We start from the raw sequence: 21600 nt of genomic DNA, 5'->3' as shown, positions 1-21600 counted from the left end.
GCTGAATTCCCCATTTAATGAACGCCCCACACAGGACAGGACACCAGCCTTTACCAAGGGGTTTCCAGCAAATTCTTTGTGGATTTTGCTTTTAGGCACTATAAGTTTTTTGAACCCAGATCCTCAAAAGGTGTTTTACAGCATCCCTGGCACCTGTGTGTCCCTTTGTGGCTGGAGGCTCTGCTGCAGCAGCTCTTTGAGTTGGGTATCAGAAGAACAAGTCCAGTGTTGTCCCCATGGGCCAAATCATCTCCCTTTGGAGCTGGTAAAAAATGTACTTGGCATTGCTGAGATCAGGTTTTGACCTTCATTTTGAAAAGGAGCAGGATCTTAACCACCAGATTTATCTTCAAGCACCACGGAAAGCCCTGGCTGGAGGGAGCAGGACCATCCCGGGGGACAGAGCGAGGCTCCAGGGCTGAGGGATTTCCCTTCATGCAGGGGAAGGTCAAAAGTGCACCTGAGGACACGGTCTCGTGAGCGATCGAGCTCCCGACACAGCAGCCGGGGATGAGATGTTTCGGCAGTGACTCAGAGGAAGAAGCTAAATAAACTCTTTTTATTTCAAACACGGGATTAAATTCCTTCATGTCTGGATCATTGAAGGTAAAGCTCCTGTAATCTCCTCATTGCCAACCCCAGCCTGTCGTCTGGTGGCTGCTGGACCTGCTGGGACAGCGAAGGGACATGGCAGGGACATGGGAGGTGGCAGAGAGGGCGAGAGACAGTGGGGAGCAGAGCTGGGCACTAGGGCTGCTGCTCCACCAGTGATGTAGCTCACAGAGAAGCTGGTGTGGATCATCTGTAGGTCAGTGAAAGTGTCCTGGGAATTCACAGGCTGAAGATGAAGGAGCTGAGGTTTTACCATGACTGTTTTGCAAGGAAGAGGTTAAGAAACAACACTGTGAACAAACAGTTGTGATAAGGAAAACCCAAAGCCACCACAGCTGTAGTTGTTCAGGTTTTTGCACACTCCAGAGAACCCTGTTTGCTGTCAGCCTCTCCTCCTGCTGCAGAGTGCCTCTGCAACCACACACTCCTGCTCCCACCGTGTGCTGAAATCTCTCTGCTGATCACAGGGAACAAAACATACACTGGCATCATTGCTGGAAGCTTTCCCTGCACGTCTGTGACATCCCAAGCAGGCAGCAAGGACAGACATGTGGCACAAGTGGCACTGAGGGCCTGTGCTGGCCCAGCCAAGCCTCCCCCATGAGCGTCCCTGGCCTGGCCTGACTGGAGGAGGGCTGTGTTTCCCTGGCACTGTTGGGCACCAGATGGGAATATGGGATTGGCTCAGGGCTGCCAAATGTCACCAGGTTTGCTGAGCCCAGCTGGAGGCAGAGGAAAGGTGACAGAACTGTGTGACCAGGCAGCTTCTGCAGAGGAAAATGCCACACAGCCACAAACATCCAAGCACTGCCTGCAGGGATGATCCTCATCCACGGTAATTGCCTAAAAGTGAGGGGGTTTAAAATTGCTGTTGTTGCTTTCTTTTTCTCCACCGATTTTTCATGGTGCTGCAGGTAAACCTCATGTGAGGTGTGCTGGTTTTATTGCAGGAATGATGGGTCCATCCAAAACACAGCAGATGCTCCAAATGTTTGTCCTCTTGGTTTAGAACAGGACAGTAAATCCACGGGGATGCACCACACCCCAAGGAGACTGAGCTGCCCACGACTCCTGCCAAGAGCTGAGCTGGTGCTTCCCAGACCTGTAATTTGATGTCATCCTTCTGCAGGAGTTTGGGGCGTAGGTAATTGATCTTTATTGTACAAAGCCCTTTTAGAGGTGGATTTAATGTTCATATTGCTGGGGAAATACTGGGTTAGTTGTTGAAGAGTGCCAAAAAAAAGGGCTAGCAAGAAATCTACAATATAAAGACAATTTTATTGCCAATAAGCTCTTAAAACTCATTTTTTTTTTCCTGGTTCAGTAGGACCTTATTCTTCCTGATGAAAATCCGGTCATAGCATCTCTCATTAAAAATAAAATTATTTTGAAATAAATAAATATATAAAATAAATATCATATACATTTTATAAATAGTTTTGTCCTTATGCACAGTATCCATGCTTACATCTGAATAATGTTCCTCACCCCATTCCCACCCCAACAGCAGGAAGAACCCTGCACATCAGGACTGGTCCATGGAGCATCATCCATGTAGCAAACTCCTGGGCTGCTTAAGCAGGGCACCACTCAAAGGCTTTTCCTTAGCAGGGAGCTAACCCAGCTCAGCAGCAGCATCTGCAGCAGTTCTGTGGTCTTTGTTATCTTTTCTTCTCTTCATTTTTTTGTTGTTTTGGGACTTTCTTTTCCCCAATGATCAGGTTTGCTCACCTACTCGTTCCTTTAAGCAACTATAACATTGAATATTCAGCCTCTCTTGTAGCAACCAGGTAATGAAAGTGAATGAAAATGGAAGATTAAATGTAGGGTTCCCTCCCTTCCCCTACCCCCGCCCTGCCCCATAAATAACCCAGGTTTGATATACACTGGAAACAAGGAGGAACAGCAGTGTCTGAATTCAATGTAAGTGCTTCCCTAGGTCATCTACGCTTACAGGAATGATGGAATGACTATTAATAGAGTGCTCTGGGAAAAAGCTTGGGAGCCCAAGTATGTACACTGACACTGCAGGAACCATCACCTGTAGTGGAAGAGGTCTCTGTACATGGCAGGGATTTTGGCAGGGTCCACAGGCCGGGGTAAGAAGTGGGTGAATTTCTGGTGTCTCTTAGTCCTGTACCCCTCACGGGGGGAGCCGTCCTTGTTGAGGGCCACGTAGTACTGGCGCTCCGAGTCGGGGTGCTTGTACAGGGTCGAGGCGTACGTGTTGTACCAGTTCTCCTCAAACTGCTCGCGGAAAACGCACTCCCGGGTGAGCTTCTTCTGCCGTGGGCAGCGCAGCAGGGAAACAAAGAGACACTCGCGTCAAAAAGGTAAAATAGGAAACATTGTCAACCTTCCTTACTTTATTTTTCTAGCATTTTCGCAGCTGCCTTCTCCTGGCTCCCCTGAGGACGGGGACTGTGCTGCTGGGGATGCTTCCCCTGGATGAGAGCTGGAAATGGGCACAAGTCAAGACCCAAGGAGCTTTGGAGTTGGAGGAAGAAGGAGACAAAAGCAGGAGAAGGTGGGTGTGGATTTTGCAAAGATGCCCCATGAATAAATTAGACAGGCACATGGCAAAGCTCCAGACATGTCCAGGTGTGAGTCTGAACTCACTGGGTGGCCGTGCTGCCAGGCAGGGACATGTCCCCCTGTAGCAGTGCCCTCCAAGGTATCACGCAGCCCAGATCGCCTCTTTTGGATGGGAGAAGCAGCAGGCAGCACATCTGAGGGGTCTAAACAGGAAAACAGGAGCAAGAACTGCTTTGGAAGTTCAGGGCACACAGCTGAATGCGCTGAGATGGGAATGAAAGCATTCCTCAGGGTTCCACCTGCTGGAGTGCCAGTGAGCCGTGATGGGAGGCTGTAACAAGACCTAGAGGGATGTGGGATGTCAGACCCCAGGGAAGATTTAGGGTGGTGACAGGTGATGTGATGAGGGTGTGTGGCTGGTGCATCCCATGCTGGCATGGGGGGACAGATGGCACTGGTGTCACCATGCCCACAGCCAGCCTGTCCATCCAGCCCTTACAGCTGGGGGCTGTTGGCAGTGGCTGTTTGCTGATGGACTTTTAGTTCATGTCCAGTGCTCCTTCCCTCTCTCTCCCATCTCCATGTGCCAGCTACAGGGATGTACCCAGCTGCAGTGGGCAGCAGGGCTGTCCCCCTGCCCCATGAGGACACAGATGGCTTTGCCAGCACTGCTGTGCTGTTGCAGAGGGTCCAGCCATCCCATCCCATCCCATCAGGGTACTGCAGGGTGACTGGGAGCCCTTTCAGCTGAAGGGCAGTCTGCAAATGTAGAGGGCTCTAATATTACACCCAGTGTCCCTCCACTGTAAACTATCCGGGCAGGGAATGTGTCCCCTCCTCGGCACACAGAGTGCTCAGTAAATGTTAGCGCCCACAGTAGATGTGTTTTGTAACACAATCCAGGAGCTCACCTGTGCTCAGAACCTGTTTTCAATGTTTTGCTGCTAATTAAATAAAGCCTGAGGTGAGTTGTGAGCCCTCGAAAAGTCCTAGGCCGCAGCCCTGGCCATCTGAGACCCAGGGAACCACGGACTTCTCTTCCCAGATCTGTCAATAAATACAGGCTGGGTTTTTTCCCTCCTCTCGGATGCCATCTACTTGGAATATGTTGGAACCTGATGACTGGCTGAACTCTGGCTGTTGCTTTGCCCCCATTCCCCTGTGCTGCAGTAGGCAGTTTGGAGTACAGTGTTTGTGGAAAATGTTTGGAGAGTCTGGGGTGACTCTGCAAGGAGTGATTTATTCCTTTCCAAGCCCTGGGATGTCCCCACTGAACCTGACACCATCCAGGCAGCAGGCAAGGTGCTGCCCATGACTTCTGCTGCCCAAAGTATTAGTGGCATTTCTGAAATCGTTGGGAAGCTTTACAGAAATGTTGGCACGAGGTCAACAGGGACAGGCGGAAAAGCTCTGTGTCCCGAGGGGACTCCACGTGTCGCTGTGGGGATGGCTGGCTCTGGCTGCATCAACACAGGCATCAGGCAAAGTTGGCACAGAGGGAAAAAATAAACTTGCTGAAAATTTAAAAATACTGCTGTACTGTGATCTCCCAAAATACCATTGTAATGTTAATGCTGTTGTCAGGCACTGTTTTATGGACCTTTAATTAAGAATACTGTAGTGGCTTTTGAGTTAGAAAAGCCATCATTGTACAACCCACGTGTCCCAGATTTTAAAACTCCAGGGTAATTTGGGGACCTGGCTCGTGACGCCGGCACAGTTTGGAGCAGCCTTTTGACTGTGTCCCTGTAGTGTCCTGCCTGGTGCACAAGATCCCAGAATGGTTTGGTTGGAAACAACCTTAAAGATCACCTCATTCCAACCCCCTGCCATGGGCAGGGACAGCTCCCACGACTATCTTCAGGTCAATCCTGGTTCCAGATTCAGTGCTGTAAAATGCTACCCTATTTTTGTTTCTGTGTTGTAACATGAACACGGGCTCTAGAATTTAATTAACCCATCATGAAACTTGATTCACAATCAGAGCTGCAGGGTTTGAAGGCAAAGGGGGCAATACATGGGCTCACATTCTCCAGCAGGCACGAGTGAAAACTACAATTGCAGGAGCTGCTGAGCAGCCTTAGGGTTTGACAGGAGACATGCTGCTCCAGCCCTGCTTTCTGAAGTGTGCTTCAGGAGATTTTGTGTTTTATGGAATCCTGGTGATTTTTCTTTTTTCTGTGTTGTACATTTGCAATTTAACCACTGTCTCTGCATTTAACTGCTGTGCAGGGTAGAAGCTGTTACAGAAATGAGGTGGGAAAAGAACAGTTACTGGTGCATGCAGTATTTGATGATCAGAGAATCACAGAGAGGTTTGGGTTGGAAGGGACCCCAAAGGTCATCCAGTTCTACCCCCTGCCATGGGCAGGGACACCTTCCACTATCCCAGGTTGCTCCAAGCCCCATCCAACCTGGTCTTGGACACTTCCAGGGATGGGGCAGCCACAGCTTCTCTGGGCAACTACCTCAGATAAACATCAGCAACTGCATCTTAAATGGTGTAAGGGTCTTTGGCAGTCTCAGGTGGAAATGGGACAAGGAAAAAGGAGCCAAATTCATGGTTTACTGTTTGCTAATCAAAGGTTTTCTCACAGCTTCTGTGTATGCAGAGTACATGAGTTTTAACTTGTACTCTGAGACTTATCTGATGGCGAGAGGAAGTAGTGCCTTCTGCTTTGGTTTAAAACTGCTTTATTTCATTTCATTTTATTTTATGATCCACCCTTAATTGAGCTAAATAATTAGGAATTGAGTTAAATTAACCTGTAGGAAGCACCTCTGCCCAGCTGTTAAGACCTGGCATTTTGACTGCAAGTCATAACACTTAATGAGTTTACACTTGGGGTTTTTTGTCAAAACAGAGGAAAATTTTAGCATGAAAAGGGCACTTCTAGGAAATCATGAACAGCAGCCCTAAACTTCTAAAAGGAGTCACAGAGAATTTCACAATAACACTCAGGCCACAATTTCAGCTTTTGTTGGTTAAAGAGCCATAATACAAAGATAAGACCTGCAGATAGGTGCAGACCTGACCACACGGAGAATACAACTGCTGTGTTACTCAGGCTGTGAAAACACATCAGCATTTCCTGGCTTTATGCTAAATGTCCCCTTGCCTTTACCTGGCCACTGCCACACCATGTCTGAAAGGCAAAACCTCAGTGTGATGTCTGGGGGCTGGGTACCACTGTGGGCTCTCACAGCAGGAGTGAATCCTCCCTCAAACCCAATTCCTATATATCATTTATGCTATAACAGCAGTGGCATCAAGGGTAGGATGGAGATCAGTGTCACCCCAAGAAGGTGGGGGACCTGTGACAGAGCAGCTTGTGACATGGCTGAGGCCACAGGCTGCAGTGCTGGAATCAGCCCAGCCTGAACTTACCGACCCATAGAGCTCGCCTCTCTCATTCATGCCGAGGTAGAGTCCGGAGTCCACCCCACGGATGCTCACCAGCCCCACTGCCAGGCTAATAAACTCCAAAATCCCTAAAAAAGAAAAGAACTGCAAATCATCCAGAGGAAAAAAACACCAGCAGGCTCCAGCAACAAAAACAAACCAGCCATTCCCAGTAACAATACAGTTCTTAACTCTATAGTCCCATCTGCGTGCAATTTTCTGGTTTCCAGTCTGGGCTTCTCCCCAGCATTGTGAATTTGAGTTGCCCAAGAGGGATTACCTTTGCTAATGAGAAAAGCTTTGCAAGGTTTTGTTGGTTTGGGTTTGGATTTTTTTCGTAATTATCACCAAGAAGACAGATGTAGAAACTTGTGCCTAGCCACTAGAAATGTCAGAAGGCTGTTACCATGCTGGGTTTTATTCTTCACCAAAAGGAGTGCCATTTTGTCTTCTGCAATAAGATTATTGTCCCACAGGTTTTAAAGTCATGGGTTCAGTAAAAAGAAGTGAAAAGCACTAGAAGAGATGTCTGTGAGGACCATCCTCATCCTGGCACTCCAGTGGGATACTTGCCAACCTGAAATGTATATACAAGCCATAGGGATAAAATCCAGCTTCAAAGCACACAGATAGAAATGCATTTCCTCTGCAGCATTTGGAGCCATGGCACTGCCAGTCCTTTCTCTGTCATCCCCTGCCACCAGTACTGCCAGAACCCTCTTCCTGCCCCCTATGCCCTGCTGCCTGTCCCAACCTCCTGCCTGCCTCTTCCCAGTCCAGCAGCATCTGTCCCAGCCAGGCCCAGCCCTGCAAGAGCAACTGTTTTACCCACAGGCTGCAGCCTGCTATGATGGTGTAAGACACTTTAAAAATGAGGGGCAGCCTTATTTCCTCTGGAAAGAAAGAGCGGGGTCTGGCTGCTGCACCCCCATGGCCAGCAGCTGTTTCAATGGGGGAAAGACTTGTAACAGAACCTTTGGTGAAGCACTTAAAAACAAACAGCCCCTACCCAACACCTGAAGTGGTGAGGACCTTCAAACTTCCCAGGAAGACTTCCTGAAGGCAGTGGTGGAACTGTGTTATTATGGATTCCACACACTACCTAGCTAGAGGTCATGGGCAGTTTTGCCAGTGTCCAGTGCAGGATTACTTAGCTGGGAGGCAGAAGGAAGAGGGTTTTCCTCATCTCATCTGATGACCGCATGTCTCCATTGACTGGAGAAGAAAGTTGCTCTAACCTTTAGCGTGGCTCCAGCTCTCCTAATATAGCTCCCAAAACATCCAGCCCTGGGCAGTTGATGCTCTGATCAGGTTACCTCCCAGAGCTCCTCTTAAAAGTATTGCCCTGGTTTAAAACCACCGCGTGACCAGCGGCCACCTGAGCCAGCTGACTTCAGTGGCAGCCACAGCTCTGGGTCAGCCCTCAGCCTGGAGCATGGATGTGACAACTCTCAGACGACACCGCTTCACTGCCTAAAGATGGGACAGACCAGATGGTGATGGGACACCCCTGTCCCCCTTCGTGCAGCACAGACTCATCATCAGGTGCTGGCAGCTAAGCTGGCTGCAGGAATTCCTACCTTCCATCAGACCTTCTGTCCTCCTTTTCCCCTGCCTACTCTGGGGCTTGTGCATCTAATCCAGCCCTCCCTGAAACCAGCGGGTGCTAGGGGAGATGAAATATGCATTTGGGAGTGGCAAGTCCTGGAGACAAACAGGGAAGCAAACATCACAAAATGCACTTTATGGACCAGAGCAGACATTCTACAGGCTGAAATATGCCCAGCTACACATCCTGGCCTGGGGACACATCCTGCCTGCAGAAACACCAGGAACAGGCAGCACAGGCAGGGAAGGTAGCCCTTCCAAGCCAGACAGGCGCAGACCCTGGCTCTGCTCTCCTCAGTAGTTGTTGTGGTTTCTTAGCTGAAAAGAATCCCAAACAGGGAGGAGAGAGGTGCAGGATGAGGGGTGGTTTCCTCCCTTCACTACCCACCAGTTCTGACACGAGGGAGTTACTGAACTGCTGAGTGCTTTTTCCCATCCAGAGACCAGAAATTACCACAGTCACTCTTTGAAAAGGAGGGAGTGAAGGAAGATGGACAACTACAGGGAGTGTAAAAAGTAAAACAGGAGTACAGAGATACACCCAGGAATGGGGGAGTCTTCCCCAGGCTAGAGACAAGGGAACATTCAAGTGAAACTTATCAGGTACCTGGGGAATGGTAGATGGACCTTCCTATAGGTATAGACACAGTCCTCAGCATCAGCACTTTTTTTGTCTCCTGTCACTTCTGGGTAGTAGGAAAATGTTGCTGGTTCTGATGAGAAACTGAGGGATGTCTAAGGCAGGGGAACCCAGATCTTTTCTCGAGTATGCCCACAAGCATGCTCTGTATGAGCCATGTGAATCCACGTCTCCAAAGACCTGGTAAGAACCAAGCCAGGAGCAGCATCAGCATCTTCCCTCTCTGATTGGGAAGGTGAGACATCCCTCACCTGGTGCAGGTTGGGTAGATATGGGTTTTGCAAATGAAGTTTCTTCCAAGGTGTGCCCATGACAATCTCTTCTGACAACATCTCTTGTAGTATTCCCCTTTTTTGATCTCTGAGTGGCACTTGGAGACATGCATGGAAGATGACTATGTTGAAAGAGCATTAAGAATGTAACTTGAGCCCACAAAAGTCAGGAGACAGAGTGAAGGCTGAAAATATGTGGGCGGATATCCATCCTGTCCTTAGCTCACTCCAATTCTAGACAAAATTGCAGCTTCGTACATCTGATCTCCAGCAGCACAGGGAGTGGCCACTGGGGCCAGCTCAAGAATTCTCTTTCCAATTGTAGCGGTGTGTTTTTGTGGTAGAACATGCTTTTGTTTTTTTCTTTTGCTTTCTTCTTTTCTTTCTCCCAGGACTTGCCTCTTTTTTTTCTCCTCACTTTGATTATTCATTCTCTTTGTTCCTTGAGCCTTTCCAGATAAGACTTGGGGAGATTTGATTAAGACTCTGACTGGATTAATTTACCACCAAAGAACTGAATAATCTCCTGAGCTTTGCCATGGCTGGACCCACACACTCTCGCCTTACTCTAAACCATCCCTCAAAGAACAATTCAGCTCCCTGCACCTGTCTCTTCTTACATGACTGTATTCAGGAGCTGGGGTACAGAAACATCAGATGTTGTATTAATGGCTACAAATCTAAAGCTTCAGCCAAAAACCTCAACAACTGTTCAGCAACAGGTGCACGATGGTCTGAATGTCAAAATTACAGCAAAACTTTCTCTGGAGGTCTCAGCAGCTTCTCTAGGAGTCTGTGTAACAGATCCATGAGCAGGTTTGTACCTGAGAAGAGCTTCATTTTCTGCCTTTATTCGTCTGCAGTGCAACCTCAAGACCTCTTTCTGTCCTCCACTGCAGTGAGTAGCACCATTGGGTTCACTTGTTTAATGCTGCTGTAAAAGAGATGTGAGGCAGAAAAGGAGCAGTTCCTCCTGGCAGGGATTTTCCTGGCAAATTTCTCTCAGTTTCATTCTGAGAAGGATTGTCATAGGGGTGCTAATGTCAGTCCAGACCCCCTCCAGATTTTCATCATCCTTTATTTCTTTGTAGAGGAAGGTTCTGAGCAGATGCAGTGAGAGAGATATATTTTGGAAAACACTTTATTCTTTTGGGAGTGACTTTGCCAGAGCTGCCAGTTCAGAGAGTGAATTTGGGCACTTCTGTAGTGTGAGAATGAGCTTTCTTCCAACAAACCTAGAGGGCTTTGCCACATTATGCGTTAAACCTCCTCTAGGAAAAATAAGCTGCGCTCCATTGTTCTTGCAAGAATCTGTGTTTTTACAAGTATAAAATATCACATTCCAGAAGACAGGTGTGATTTAGGAAAGCTCCAATCCTTGACAGATGAGAAGCAGTAGTTCCTGTGATTGCTCAGGCAGTGTGGATGGATGATGCCAGTGCCTCCCCTGTGTCCTACAGTCATACTCCCAAATGCTGTGGTACAAAAGAATCTCTCCCTTTAATCCTCACTTCTGGGACCTTGGGACTCTGTTCTGCATCAGCAGGGCTTTGGCTATTTTCCTCTCTGGAAGATGTGGATGTCTTGCACATCTGGTAGCTTTTGGGATGGCTGCACATGGGAGGGTGCAGATACTGCCTGTCTATTCCTGAATCCCTTCCAAATCAAGAACTGGGGATGCCAAGTCTGGTTTTACCCTACATCCCACCTGCAGCTGGACACGTGCCTCGGCTGTGGCATTGCAGCCATCCATGGAGCATCTTAATTATCTGCTCATGACACCAGGGAGCACCTTCCAGCCACATGGCCTTGATCCTGGATTTCTAAGTATTTCTCCAGATGCCCCAAGATTTAAGGCAGCTTTAAACTGCTTCCCTGAACCCCTTGTCTACCTCTGCATCCCTCACCACAGTTTTGGAGTCCCCAGCATCACTCAGGCTGCCTACTCCTGTTATAAGTCACTCCTTTCTGACTGTTGCATGCAAAATTTAGGAATGCATTGATACATGACATCCTAATATGAACCATACCAGGGACACTGGAATTTAAATATTCATGGCTACTGAACGCAGATGGTGAATACTGTGTGCCAATACGTTATTGCTTTGAGTCTCTGCTGAAGCAAGGCTTAGTCCAACTTGATCTGAATGCAAGGATTCCAGTCTAATCCTTTGGGGCTTTGTCTTGCAATTACAACAAATAACTATTTATTTTACACTGCCTCTGGGAAAACCCTGAAGCAGAAAACTATAATATCTGAAGTCTGGTCTAGTTTACGGAGCTGGATGTGGACTGCTAAAACACTTAGGGAATGCCAATGTTTCGATTTATTGGAAGCACTCTGTGACTTAGGCTTCAGTGTGCAAAATTCATGAAAAGTTTTAGCATGTTTAACATGTTTTTTCCAAGTTTGAAAATACGCTTGTTTTACTCAATCTTTATAAAAAATGGACCTGAGACAAATGTTGCCCTTTGAAACTGGCTGTTAGTTGTACAAAGGTAAAGAAAAAGAACTGATAGACTAGAAACACTACGTGGCAGCTTGAACTAAAACCAACCAGATGCAATGGGTTTGCTTTCAACTCTTTGAATGTGGAAACCCATTGCGTATTGCAGTGTGAAACGTTAAAAGATGGGTGTTTTCAGGAGGTAATTAAAGAATGCTTGCCCCATGAGCATATTAGTACCTGACTCTGACCCGCAGGTTATGACTTTCTTGTTGATTTAGGCAGGGACATGCCATGCACACACCTGGTGTTTATGGAAAGCGCGGTGTGGAGATAAGCTTCCCCAGTTGTTCCAAAAACCTGCCTTACACCTCCAACAATAGCAGCAGAAGCACTTCCTAGAGTATCAGAACTGACTGGTTGCAAACAAGTAAAGGCAAAAAAAGAATTCCTTTCACTGAGGAGTTAAATCACTTGAAAACTATAAAAAGTCTTGCAAGCACGTCTTGCAACCTGTTGACAACATAGCTGAGATCACTGGCATGGGACTTGTTGATAGCTTATACAGACACCTGCACTAGATGCGGGAGTAGCGGGAATTTCTCTTAGCTGTGCTCAAACTGACTGGACTCTTTCGCCTGCGGCTTGGGATGCATTTTTTGAAGATTACATATAGTCTCATTAGAGGTCCCTGCTCTTGTGTGCCACTGATACAGGCACTGCAGTCTTCCAGCTGTATCCTGGGCGGCAAGGTAAAGTCCACGGTGCTCTGCCTATTGTTCCATCTTCTTTCTGAGGTCCCCTAAGTGTTTTTCCCCTCTTCAGCTTCCCCCTTTCCTTTCCAACAACCTTCCCAAACCCAGCTCCTGACACCCCTCCAGCCAACTGATCCCTGCCCGCTTTGGGGAGAAGCTCTTCTAATCAAAGTCATGCATGATGTAAAAGAAAGCAGCTCACAAGTATCTGCAGAGGCCAAAAAGAAGGAGGAGTAAAAGAAAAAGAGAGAAACAACTGAAAAAAAAGCGAGGAATTTCTTTTTCCAACATAGGAATTTCCAAGAAATTCCAACCAGGAACGTCTCTGTTTTGCCTCCCTCACCACTAACTTTAGAGGCACAGCTAGAGCTGGTCACCGTCCTCTTTTTTTTTTTTTTCTTTATTTAATTTTTATTTTATTTTTTCTTTTTTTCTCCCTTGCGAAGGCACGTTTTAGTGCACCTGCAGAAACGCTGAGCGCCGGGAGAGTAGGAAATTGGAAATAAAAACTCCCGCATTGCTGGGGAGTGAGCGCATTTATTTAGGAGGCCAATTATATCCGTCCCGGGATGATTTATATTAGCGGGGTAATTAGCTGTACGCGCGGGGCACCTGCTCCCGGCCCGGCCGGGCACCCCCCCGGTCCCTTACCGAAGCGGCTGTGGTCCTGCCGGGTGCCCTGCACCGTGCCGTTGGGGAAGATCTCCAGGTGGAAGCCGGTGCGGCAGTAGAGCTGCCGCCGCCGCAGGATGCCCTTGAGGTGAGCGAAGTCGGTGGGGGAGCCCCGCTGCAGCCGCCCCTCGATCTGCCCCAGGCGCTCGTTGAGGAAGCCGGGGGAGTCGGCGAGGGGCAGCCCGGCGCCCAGCGCGGGGGGAAAGCCGTGCAGGTCGGGGTCCAGCGCGCCCAGGAAGCCGCCCACCTCTGCCATGGGCGCGGAGCGGAGCGGCCCCGGGGGCGCGGGCAGAGCGGCCGCTCAGAGCGCGGGCTGCGGCCGCCCGGCCCCGCGCTGCCGGCCCCGGCCCGGCCCCGCGCCGCCCGCGCCTCCCATCGCTGGATCCAGTGTCCCGCCGTCGGATGCGAACTGCACTTTATATACGTACACACTCCCCTTACATTGACATATTGGATATTTAAATGCAAGCCACACCTCACTGGCATCCCCTTTGGCTATTGCTTTCCACCCCCCCCCACCCCCTTCTCTGATCCATTTGGCTTCTTTTTTTTTCCTTAAAAAAAAAAAAAAAAAAGGGCCCGCTTCACTCCCTCTTTTATTATGAAAAAAATGGCAGGAAAAAGCTACACATCGCAGTGAGGCATAACAGCTCTTGGCAGGTCCCCGCCAGCTGACGATGAAATCATGAAGCCCCCGCACGCACCCACTCCCGCACCGCCGGCAGCCCCGGGCCCCTGCCCGGCCCTGCCCGGCCCCGCAGCCGCGACCCCAGACCCCGCACGGGCCGGCTCGATCGGAGCCCCCGGGTGGCTCGGTGGCCCCGGGGCTGTCGGAACCCTGAGGTCCATCGGTGCCGCCACCGCCTCAGCCACGAGCGTGCCCCCCACCCACCACCACCCCCTGGAACGGACACGTTGGAAAAAAACAACACATGAGGAGAGGGTCGAGACGCGTTTTTCAGCCGAACGTGTAAAAACGGAATGCGATCTTTCTGAAAGGCGATCCCGCGGGCTGAACGGCCGGGTTACAGCCGGCGGGAGGGGAGGGAGAGCGAGCGGCGCTGCCCGGCCCCGCCGCGGGCTCCCTCCCCACCTTCCCCATGTTGGAAACAGGTGTTTCCGCGCTTTCCCCGGCCCGCCGACACCGTATCTGTGCCGGCAGCTGCGGCCGCGCTGCAGACAGACGGAGCCGGGCGGGGCGGAGCGGAGCGGTGCGGGGGAACCGGGGGGAAGCGGGCACAGACGGGCCCGGGAGGGACCGAGGGCAGGGAGGGTCCCCGCCCTGCCCGGCAGGCGGCGCTGCTGCTCGCGCCGCGCCGCCCCGGGGCGCTGGGCCCCATCGCGGGTGCTGAGGGGGCCCAGGTGGGCCCGGGACTGGGACTGGGCTGTCGTGTTCCTGGAGCGGGGTGTCGCCCGTGCCCTCCGCCGTGCCCCGCCAGGGGACAGAGACCCCACAAACAAACAACCACAAGCGCCCAAAATTGCCCCCAAGCCACCAGCCAGCTCTGCTGCAGCAGCTCCTCCGGGTGACGTCAGCGTGCAGGGCTGAGGCATCGGTGGTCATGTCCACCTCAGCGGGTCTCCCACATGGGGTATCCCCACCGTGGCGTCTCTTTCCGAGCGGGTATCCTCTCAGAGGGTCTCTCCCCTCAGTGGGTTTGTCCTTTTACCTGGTCTCTTACTTCAGCAGGTCTCTCTGCAGTGTGTCTCTCCTCTTAGCGGGTCTCTTCCCCCAGCAAGTCTTCTCTCAGAAGTTCTCTCCTCTAAGTAGGTCTCTCCTCAGCAAGTCTACCACATGGTGGAAGAGAACTCAGCAGGTCTGTCAGCTGAGAAAGTCTCTCCCCTACAGTGGATGAACCCTCAATGGGTTCCCGCCATGGTGGGTACCCCCTCAGTGGGTCTATTCCCTTAGCAGGTCTCTTCCCTCAGAAAGTTGATGCCATGGTGGATCTCTCCCCACCGAGTGTGTCTCCCTCACAGTGGATTCTGGCTCAGGGGGTTCCTGCCATTGTGGGTCTCCCCTTTGAGTGTCTCTCCCCTTAGCAGGTCTCTTCCTCAGCAAGTGAGTCTCCCCTCAGTGTGTCTCCCCCACAGTGGGTTTTCCCTCAGAGGGTTCCCGCTGTGGTGGGTCTCCCCTCAGTGTGTCTCTCCCATCAGAAAGTTTCTCCCTGTCAGGATGTTCCCACCATGATGGGTCTCCCCTCAGCAGGTCTCTCACCTCAAAGAGCATCTCCCTCAAAGTGGATTCCCCCTAAATGTGTTCCCGCCATGGTGGAGAAAGGCTCTCCCCCTCAGCTGGGTTCCCGCCATGGTGGGTCTCCCCTCAGCAGGTCTCTTCCCCTCAGTAAAGTGCTGCTCTCCACATCACCCCAGAGGGAGGGTTAAAATGGTCCCTGCTTGCAGGTCCTTTCCCCCGGACTCAGGCAGTGCTCTCTTGTGAAGACATGAAGGAAATTGTGATACCGTGATGTGAAATACCTGCCCATGTGTCTGCAGTGGGTGAGGAGTCTGGTTTTTGAATGGGGTTTGGGGTGGTTTTTCCTGTCAGAGCTGTGGCTATAAAAGGGGTGTTGATGCAGAACCTGACACATGAAGCCTAAACTCATGTTTTTTATAGAAATGTAGGCTGTTTCAGAGGTAGTAAAATCTACTGAAGTGCATTTGTTGACTATTTGTTTATCATGTGTGGTTACATGGAGATACCACTGTCTGAGGAGTTCAAGCATCCCACTGCAAAGATTACGGTTTTATTGCTGTAGTATCTATATGAAGACTCAGGTGTGATGAGGTAACTGAAGGAAATCAATTGTGCTTTGGTGAAAATGACAGAGGTCCAAGATGGGGAGGGGCCAGACACAGCTGACAGGACACTCCAAACCTGGAATTACTGTTAAGGATCTGATCCTGTAAAGGCTGTGAATTTAATGCATAAAATTAATGTAATGTGAATGATCCCACTACAAACAAATACACTCCTCTGTGAAACCTGGTTTTGCTGATGTAAGTGTGAGTTTGCCTGTGGATCCATAGCAAATTCATGTTTGTGAATCCTTATTTCTGCACATGTCTGAGAGCTGATCCCAGGGGGATTAAGAAGCGAGAGGAAAACCTAGTTTCCGCAGTGGAGGACTAGCCAAACTCTGTAGAGGCCTCTGCCACTGACTTCAATTGCCTCTGGGTCTGTCTACAATATCCTTAAACCCAAATCCACACAAGCACTTAGTGGAACACTTAGGAAACTGACAAAGGTAACAGAGTTCAATTACACTACAGTAAAATCCAAGATAAAGTAAAAACCCACAAACCTTCGTGCTTAACTAATGTATAACAAAAGCAGCACAATCCCTCATCCAAGCTGACATTCCTCACTTAACTCTCCTGATTATGGTCAGCTTTTGAAGTGTCTGCGATACATTTTATTGAGAAATCATACATGCTGGTACAACATGTTCTATTTAGGCACAACAGGATGTGGAAAAGGTAGCTTTCTCTCTCTCTTTTTTTTTTTTTTGTCTTTAATTTCCTGGTTTATTTATGTTTTTACTAAGCTGAGGAAAAAGCAGAGATTTATACCCTGTATTTTTGAAGGAAAAAAAAGGGATGTATTTTAAGTTCTGAAAGCTAGAATGACTCCTCCAAAACCAGAACAAGTTTAGCGATTTTTTTCATGTATTACATAGAACACAGTTTTGCACTCAGTAATTTCTTAAAGGAGGACAAAAACTTATGTACAGTTTGTGTCACAGAACATAGAGTGTTACAAAATTAACTTTCTGCTCTGCTTTGTTTCAGTTGATTCAGCTACCCATGTTTATTCTTTGATTACAGTTTGTATTGCCCACCTTGGGAACTAAAATGGTTACTGCCAAACTGCTCTGCCTTTCAGTTTTCAGAAGAATTAGCAATGTTTTTTTTACCCAGTTTGCTAAAACAGACCTTGCAGACCCCTTCCACACGCCATAGAAATGTATTTAATGAGGCAGTAAAAATATTAATGGCACTTACTGTCAGAGAGATTTCTGTCCATGGAGAGCAGCCATATTTGATATCTGGATCAAAGGAAGAGCAAGGCTGGGATCAGAACAGTAAATTAATTAGAAAAGAATAAGATAAATAACTGCAATGAGCAAACCCAGGATCTGAGCTACTAGATACTGCATATCCTCTGCCTGGGGCTATTCCATTTGGTAAAGAAAAGATCAAGACAGCTGAAATGATTTGAAGTAGCAATGGCCATGAATGCAAAAACAGACATGAAGAGTATCTGAGGATAAAGAAACAACAGAGCCTTGAGCTTTAATAAATAATACTTCTGCTTCCTTAGCACTTCTCACCTCGGGATCTCAAAACAGTCTATGTACACTAATGAATTAAGACTCACAACCAAGGTCACAGTGCAACTCCTTTTCCCTGGACAGTCTCCTTTCCCACTAAGAGATGTTGTCCGAAGGATATTGATGGCTTTCTGTATTTGCTTGGGATTTTGGATGCATAGCAGCCCTGATGGAGCAGCAGCTCTGACCAGGTTTCTGTATATCCAGAAACCAGACACGTCCACCGTGAGCCTTTCTGCCTTTTGTGGTGTGGTGACCATCTGTGCTGCACATGCAAGGAATGTCTGAGCTCTCCGGGCAGATAAATAGGGCAACCTCCTTTGTGAGGGGGTGAATAAACAAATTTTCTTAAGGGGAGCAGAGGATGGTTTATTGGGTTTTATCTTGGATTGGTTTTACTTAAGCTACTATTATCATCTTTTGCAGTACCACTTCCAGGCCCTAGACCCTGTTTGTGCTGGGTACTGCGTTAACAAGCGAGTAACAAACCAGAGTCCTTGACCTGAGGAATCTCACTGCTCTGCCTCGTGGAAGGATTTCTAATGGAAGGCAACAGAATTTCCATCAAGGTATAGAACTATGTTTACAAGTATGGTTTTTTGACATGTTTAGAATTGGGGGCAGAATGAAGGTAAGGATCTAAGGATAAAGCTCCAAACTTGCCTACCTGGGTATTGGAATCAAGTGCCTAAATAAATGATGTGACTTTCAAATGAGGAAGTACCCACCTCTTCCAGTTATTGATAGTTTGGTGTTAAACATGGATCTGCTGGCTTTAATAATCCCAGTATGGATTAGCAGTAGAAAGCAGAACTGTTCTGGCTTGACTCTGACTCATGAGAACTCCCATTTGGAGAGGATTGCTGTAACTGAGATCTGCAGTCTTTAGGGGAACAAGTCTTTAGGGGACAAACACGTGCAAATGAACATGGGAGCTTTGTTGACCCTCAGGTAGGTTGTTTTGCCATGGTTCTGTCCCATTTGAAAATTGCAGGTTCCTTGGCATGGCTAAGCACAGGTTTGAATCCTGACTCAAATTATTCATGTTAATACATTTCCAAGTGCTGGATGCTGACTGATGAATGGGGAGCACTCCTTTATTGGGGGCAAAGTGGTGCATAATACTGATGTCTCCACTTGTAACTTTTTTTCTGGGGATTTGTGCTAGAATTACAGGATTGCTGAGTCATTAGGCCTTTGGCATTTGGGCAACTGTCCAGAGAATATGTACCTGTGTATTTCTACCCTTCAGTATATTGCACACCAATGCAACTTGCCATGTGGCTACTGACTGATGAACAGTTTTTCTCTCTGGAGTGTATCTCATATCTTTAGTCACTTCCCTCTCTGTTTTCCCCGATGGAGAAGATGAGGAGGCCATTCAAGTAGCAAAGCATGCTCAGGATACTGGAGTCTGTAAGGAACAAGGTCTTAAAGAACTGTTCCTTTCTTTGGTTGAAGACCTACCTTGACTTCAAATTCTACCCTAGACCACGGACGGAAGTTTCAGTCTATGTTTTGAAGTACCTCTGCAGCATAAAATAAACTTGATAGGCAGTTACTCCAGTGCCTCTCCAGAGTTTCTTAAGCTGAGCTCTCAGCCACCCAGGTGCAAGTCGTTGTGTGGATAACAGCTATCATTTACAGCTACTTCTCAACTGGAGCTTGTCTTTTTTGATGTAATTAGGGAATAAAAAGGAGGTTAAAACCTTAACTTCTCTATGGAAAACACAGATCAGAACACATCAAGTGAAATACAAGAACTGGTTCTAGTCCTCAAATAAAAAATGCTGTCCTTTATTATGCTACTCTTCTAAGTATGCGCCTTTTAACTGTAGCGGCCTCTTATGGAATTATCCGTGACCGTGGCGGGGTGTGTGTGTTTATATCTACTTCAGTGAGTATTAGTCAAATACAAAAAAGAGTCACAGCAAAGGTCTGTCTAGCCCCATATCCTGCCTCTTGATAATGGCTAATAACTTGTATAGGGAAAACAGGACGAGTATAGAGTGATACTTCCTTTGGTAAACCCTCCCAGCTTCCAGTGGTTTCTGGTTTAGAGACCTTCCTGAGCTGAAGGCTGCAGCTGTATCATTGTTTTTGATATTCCTTGATGGACCTTTTTCCATAAAATTGTCTAATCATTTTTTTTAAAACCCACTTGTATTTTTGGCTGCCATAACATCCCGTGGCAATGAGTTCCACAACATCATTAGGCATTGTGTGAAAATGAACTTCCTTTTGTTTGCTTTTGAACCTGCTTGCTGACTGCCAGTTTGAGTTGGTGCCCTGTTATTTCTGTTAAGAATACTTTAAAATAATCATTGGTGTTTACATTTACTGTGCTGTAACAGCTTGTCTAGAACTTATTTGTTATTATTCTTGTTTTCCAGGTTGAAAGGCTCTGGCTTGCTTGAGTTTTCCTTGTGCTAAGGCCTTCTAACACCTCATGTGCAGCTTTGGTACATTGTCCTTCTTGCCCTTTCTGTGGCTTTGTATTTCCACAATTTCTAGAACTGTGCTCAGTATTGAAGAGATGGGCATACTGTGGGTTTATTCAGAGCAATAACACCATTTTCTGCTTTGTTCACATTCTTCTAAAAATTCTTAACAGGATAATTTTCCCCAAATGCTGAGAGCTGATAATGTGCTAGTCTTTTTGGAGAATGATCCACTTCTCCAAGATTTCTTTCATGACTGGTAATAGAGGATTTAAAATATGGCAAGAATGGCTTTTTCCTCGTCCATTATTTTTTATCCATGGCCTTTGAGTTAAATTTACTGTTTTAACACCCACTGGCTTTGTATCATCAGCCACCTACCCACAGCGTTTCCAGATCATTTATGGAATATGAAGCAGCAGGAGTCACATAACAGACCCTATTCTGAGTCTGTAGGGAGCTCCCAACATTCCTGATGTCAAACATCTATTTCTCTTGGTTATGATCACCAGTTATGTCACTTATTCTCTCATTCTTGCAGTAAGGCTTATTCATGACCTGGGTTTCATAGTAAAGTTAATGGCCTGGCAATTTCCCATGTGATACCTGCGGGGATCATCAGTTAATCCTCATATCACTGTGTTATTTTCATCTGTGCTGCTGCCTAAATTCAATCTCCTTGCAAAATGGCTGTAGGTTTCTATATTGAATATCAGTACTAAGATTCATTGAATTTTCTTGCTATCATCTTTTCACCTGGGACTGTTTTTTCAATGCGTCAGGCAACTCTTGGTGCTGTGACTGTTCAGACTGAGGCACAGATTTACGCAGTGGAACAGAGTCTGTAATTTTCTGTGGTCAAGTTGCTTTGGGACTTTTGGCCCAGTATCTCTGTATCTGTCTTTAGGGATGACACCGGGTCTCTCAATGGAGAACTAAAACTGAAATATATTGGTGCTTGAGGTGGAGTTAGGAATCTGAGCTCAGAGTTGTTCTAGAAGTGGATGATTGGATGGGACATCCTAAAATAAAGAATAGAGGGACAAAAAAGGGAAAAATAAAGTAAAACAAAAAAACTTTTTCCTACTTATGCTGAAGGGCTCCAGTTTGTGCATTTTTGGTGACTGAAGCTTTTCAGCTTTACTGCTGTTCATGTGAGTAGCATTACTCAAGTTCCTTTGTATAGTACTGGGTTAATTTGTATAGTATGCTTATAAAAAGACACATAGAAACTTGAAAAACATAAATAACCTGATTTGATAATTATTATGTAATTATTCTTTTCTGTATATAAATTCTGTATACCTTACTAGGTTTTTTTTTTTCACTAATGAATCAGGTAATCAAAATGCAGCATTATTCTCCTGTTTTCAAAAAAGCGTCTGGGTACTTTGCAATCTTGGTTAGAGAAATAAGAATTCCACAATCAAGCACCCAACTACCCTGCAAATCATGATGCTTCATTGCTATATCTCTGTGGAGAGAGGAATGAATAGGCTAAAAATAACACTGTAAAGGTGTATTTGTGATGAGTTCTGCAAACAGCCAAAGGATAGGGAGGACAGAGTAAAGAGAGGACAGTCCTGCCTGCATCAGATTGACACCACAGAAACGTGCATGACCCTCCTGCTGGATGAGGTGTTTGTTTACAGGAGAGCCACTTGAGTTTCATAACACGGGTTTCCTTAAAATCTGTCCTGAGAAATCAGGAGTTAACAGAACCCAGTTTCTATAGCCTTAACCTTTCACAAATGCAGTATTTAGTAATCACAGTTCTGGTAGATTGAGTTTCATGTGAGATCTCAAAATGTTTATTTTACAGCATCCTTTGCTGTGTTTTTGCAGTGTTGCTGTTGCCTTTCTCCAGATGGGAACATGCAG

The 21600-nt window shown here is 47.4% G+C and overlaps 1 protein-coding gene and 1 long non-coding RNA gene across 2 annotated transcripts in view; one reads left to right on the top strand and one right to left on the bottom strand.

Annotated features, from left to right (window-relative positions):
- Positions 1-1982: 1982 nt before the first annotated feature.
- Positions 1983-13298, bottom strand: FGF16 (fibroblast growth factor 16). The gene is made up of 3 exons (XM_082289349.1): positions 12924-13298; positions 6536-6639; positions 1983-2895 (listed from the first exon to the last, which is right to left on the bottom strand). Exons 1-3 carry the CDS (start codon positions 13198-13200, stop codon positions 2650-2652), a joined length of 627 nt encoding a protein of 208 aa, XP_082145475.1. The 5' UTR covers positions 13201-13298; the 3' UTR covers positions 1983-2649.
- LOC309577380 overlaps positions 12940-21600 on the top strand; it is a 70742-nt gene continuing 62081 nt past the window's right edge. The window contains exons 1-2 of the long non-coding RNA XR_014226758.1: positions 12940-13032; positions 17705-17847. This is a non-coding gene — a long non-coding RNA (uncharacterized lncRNA). The remainder of the gene's footprint in view (positions 13033-17704; positions 17848-21600) is intronic.

Source organism: Coloeus monedula (assembly GCF_965178545.1).
Source record: "Coloeus monedula genome assembly, chromosome: 12".
In the NCBI taxonomy this organism is placed as follows: Eukaryota; Metazoa; Chordata; class Aves; order Passeriformes; family Corvidae; genus Coloeus; species Coloeus monedula.
The sequence above is the reverse complement of the archived record's forward strand: the minus strand, read 5'-3'. Positions and strand labels throughout refer to the sequence as shown.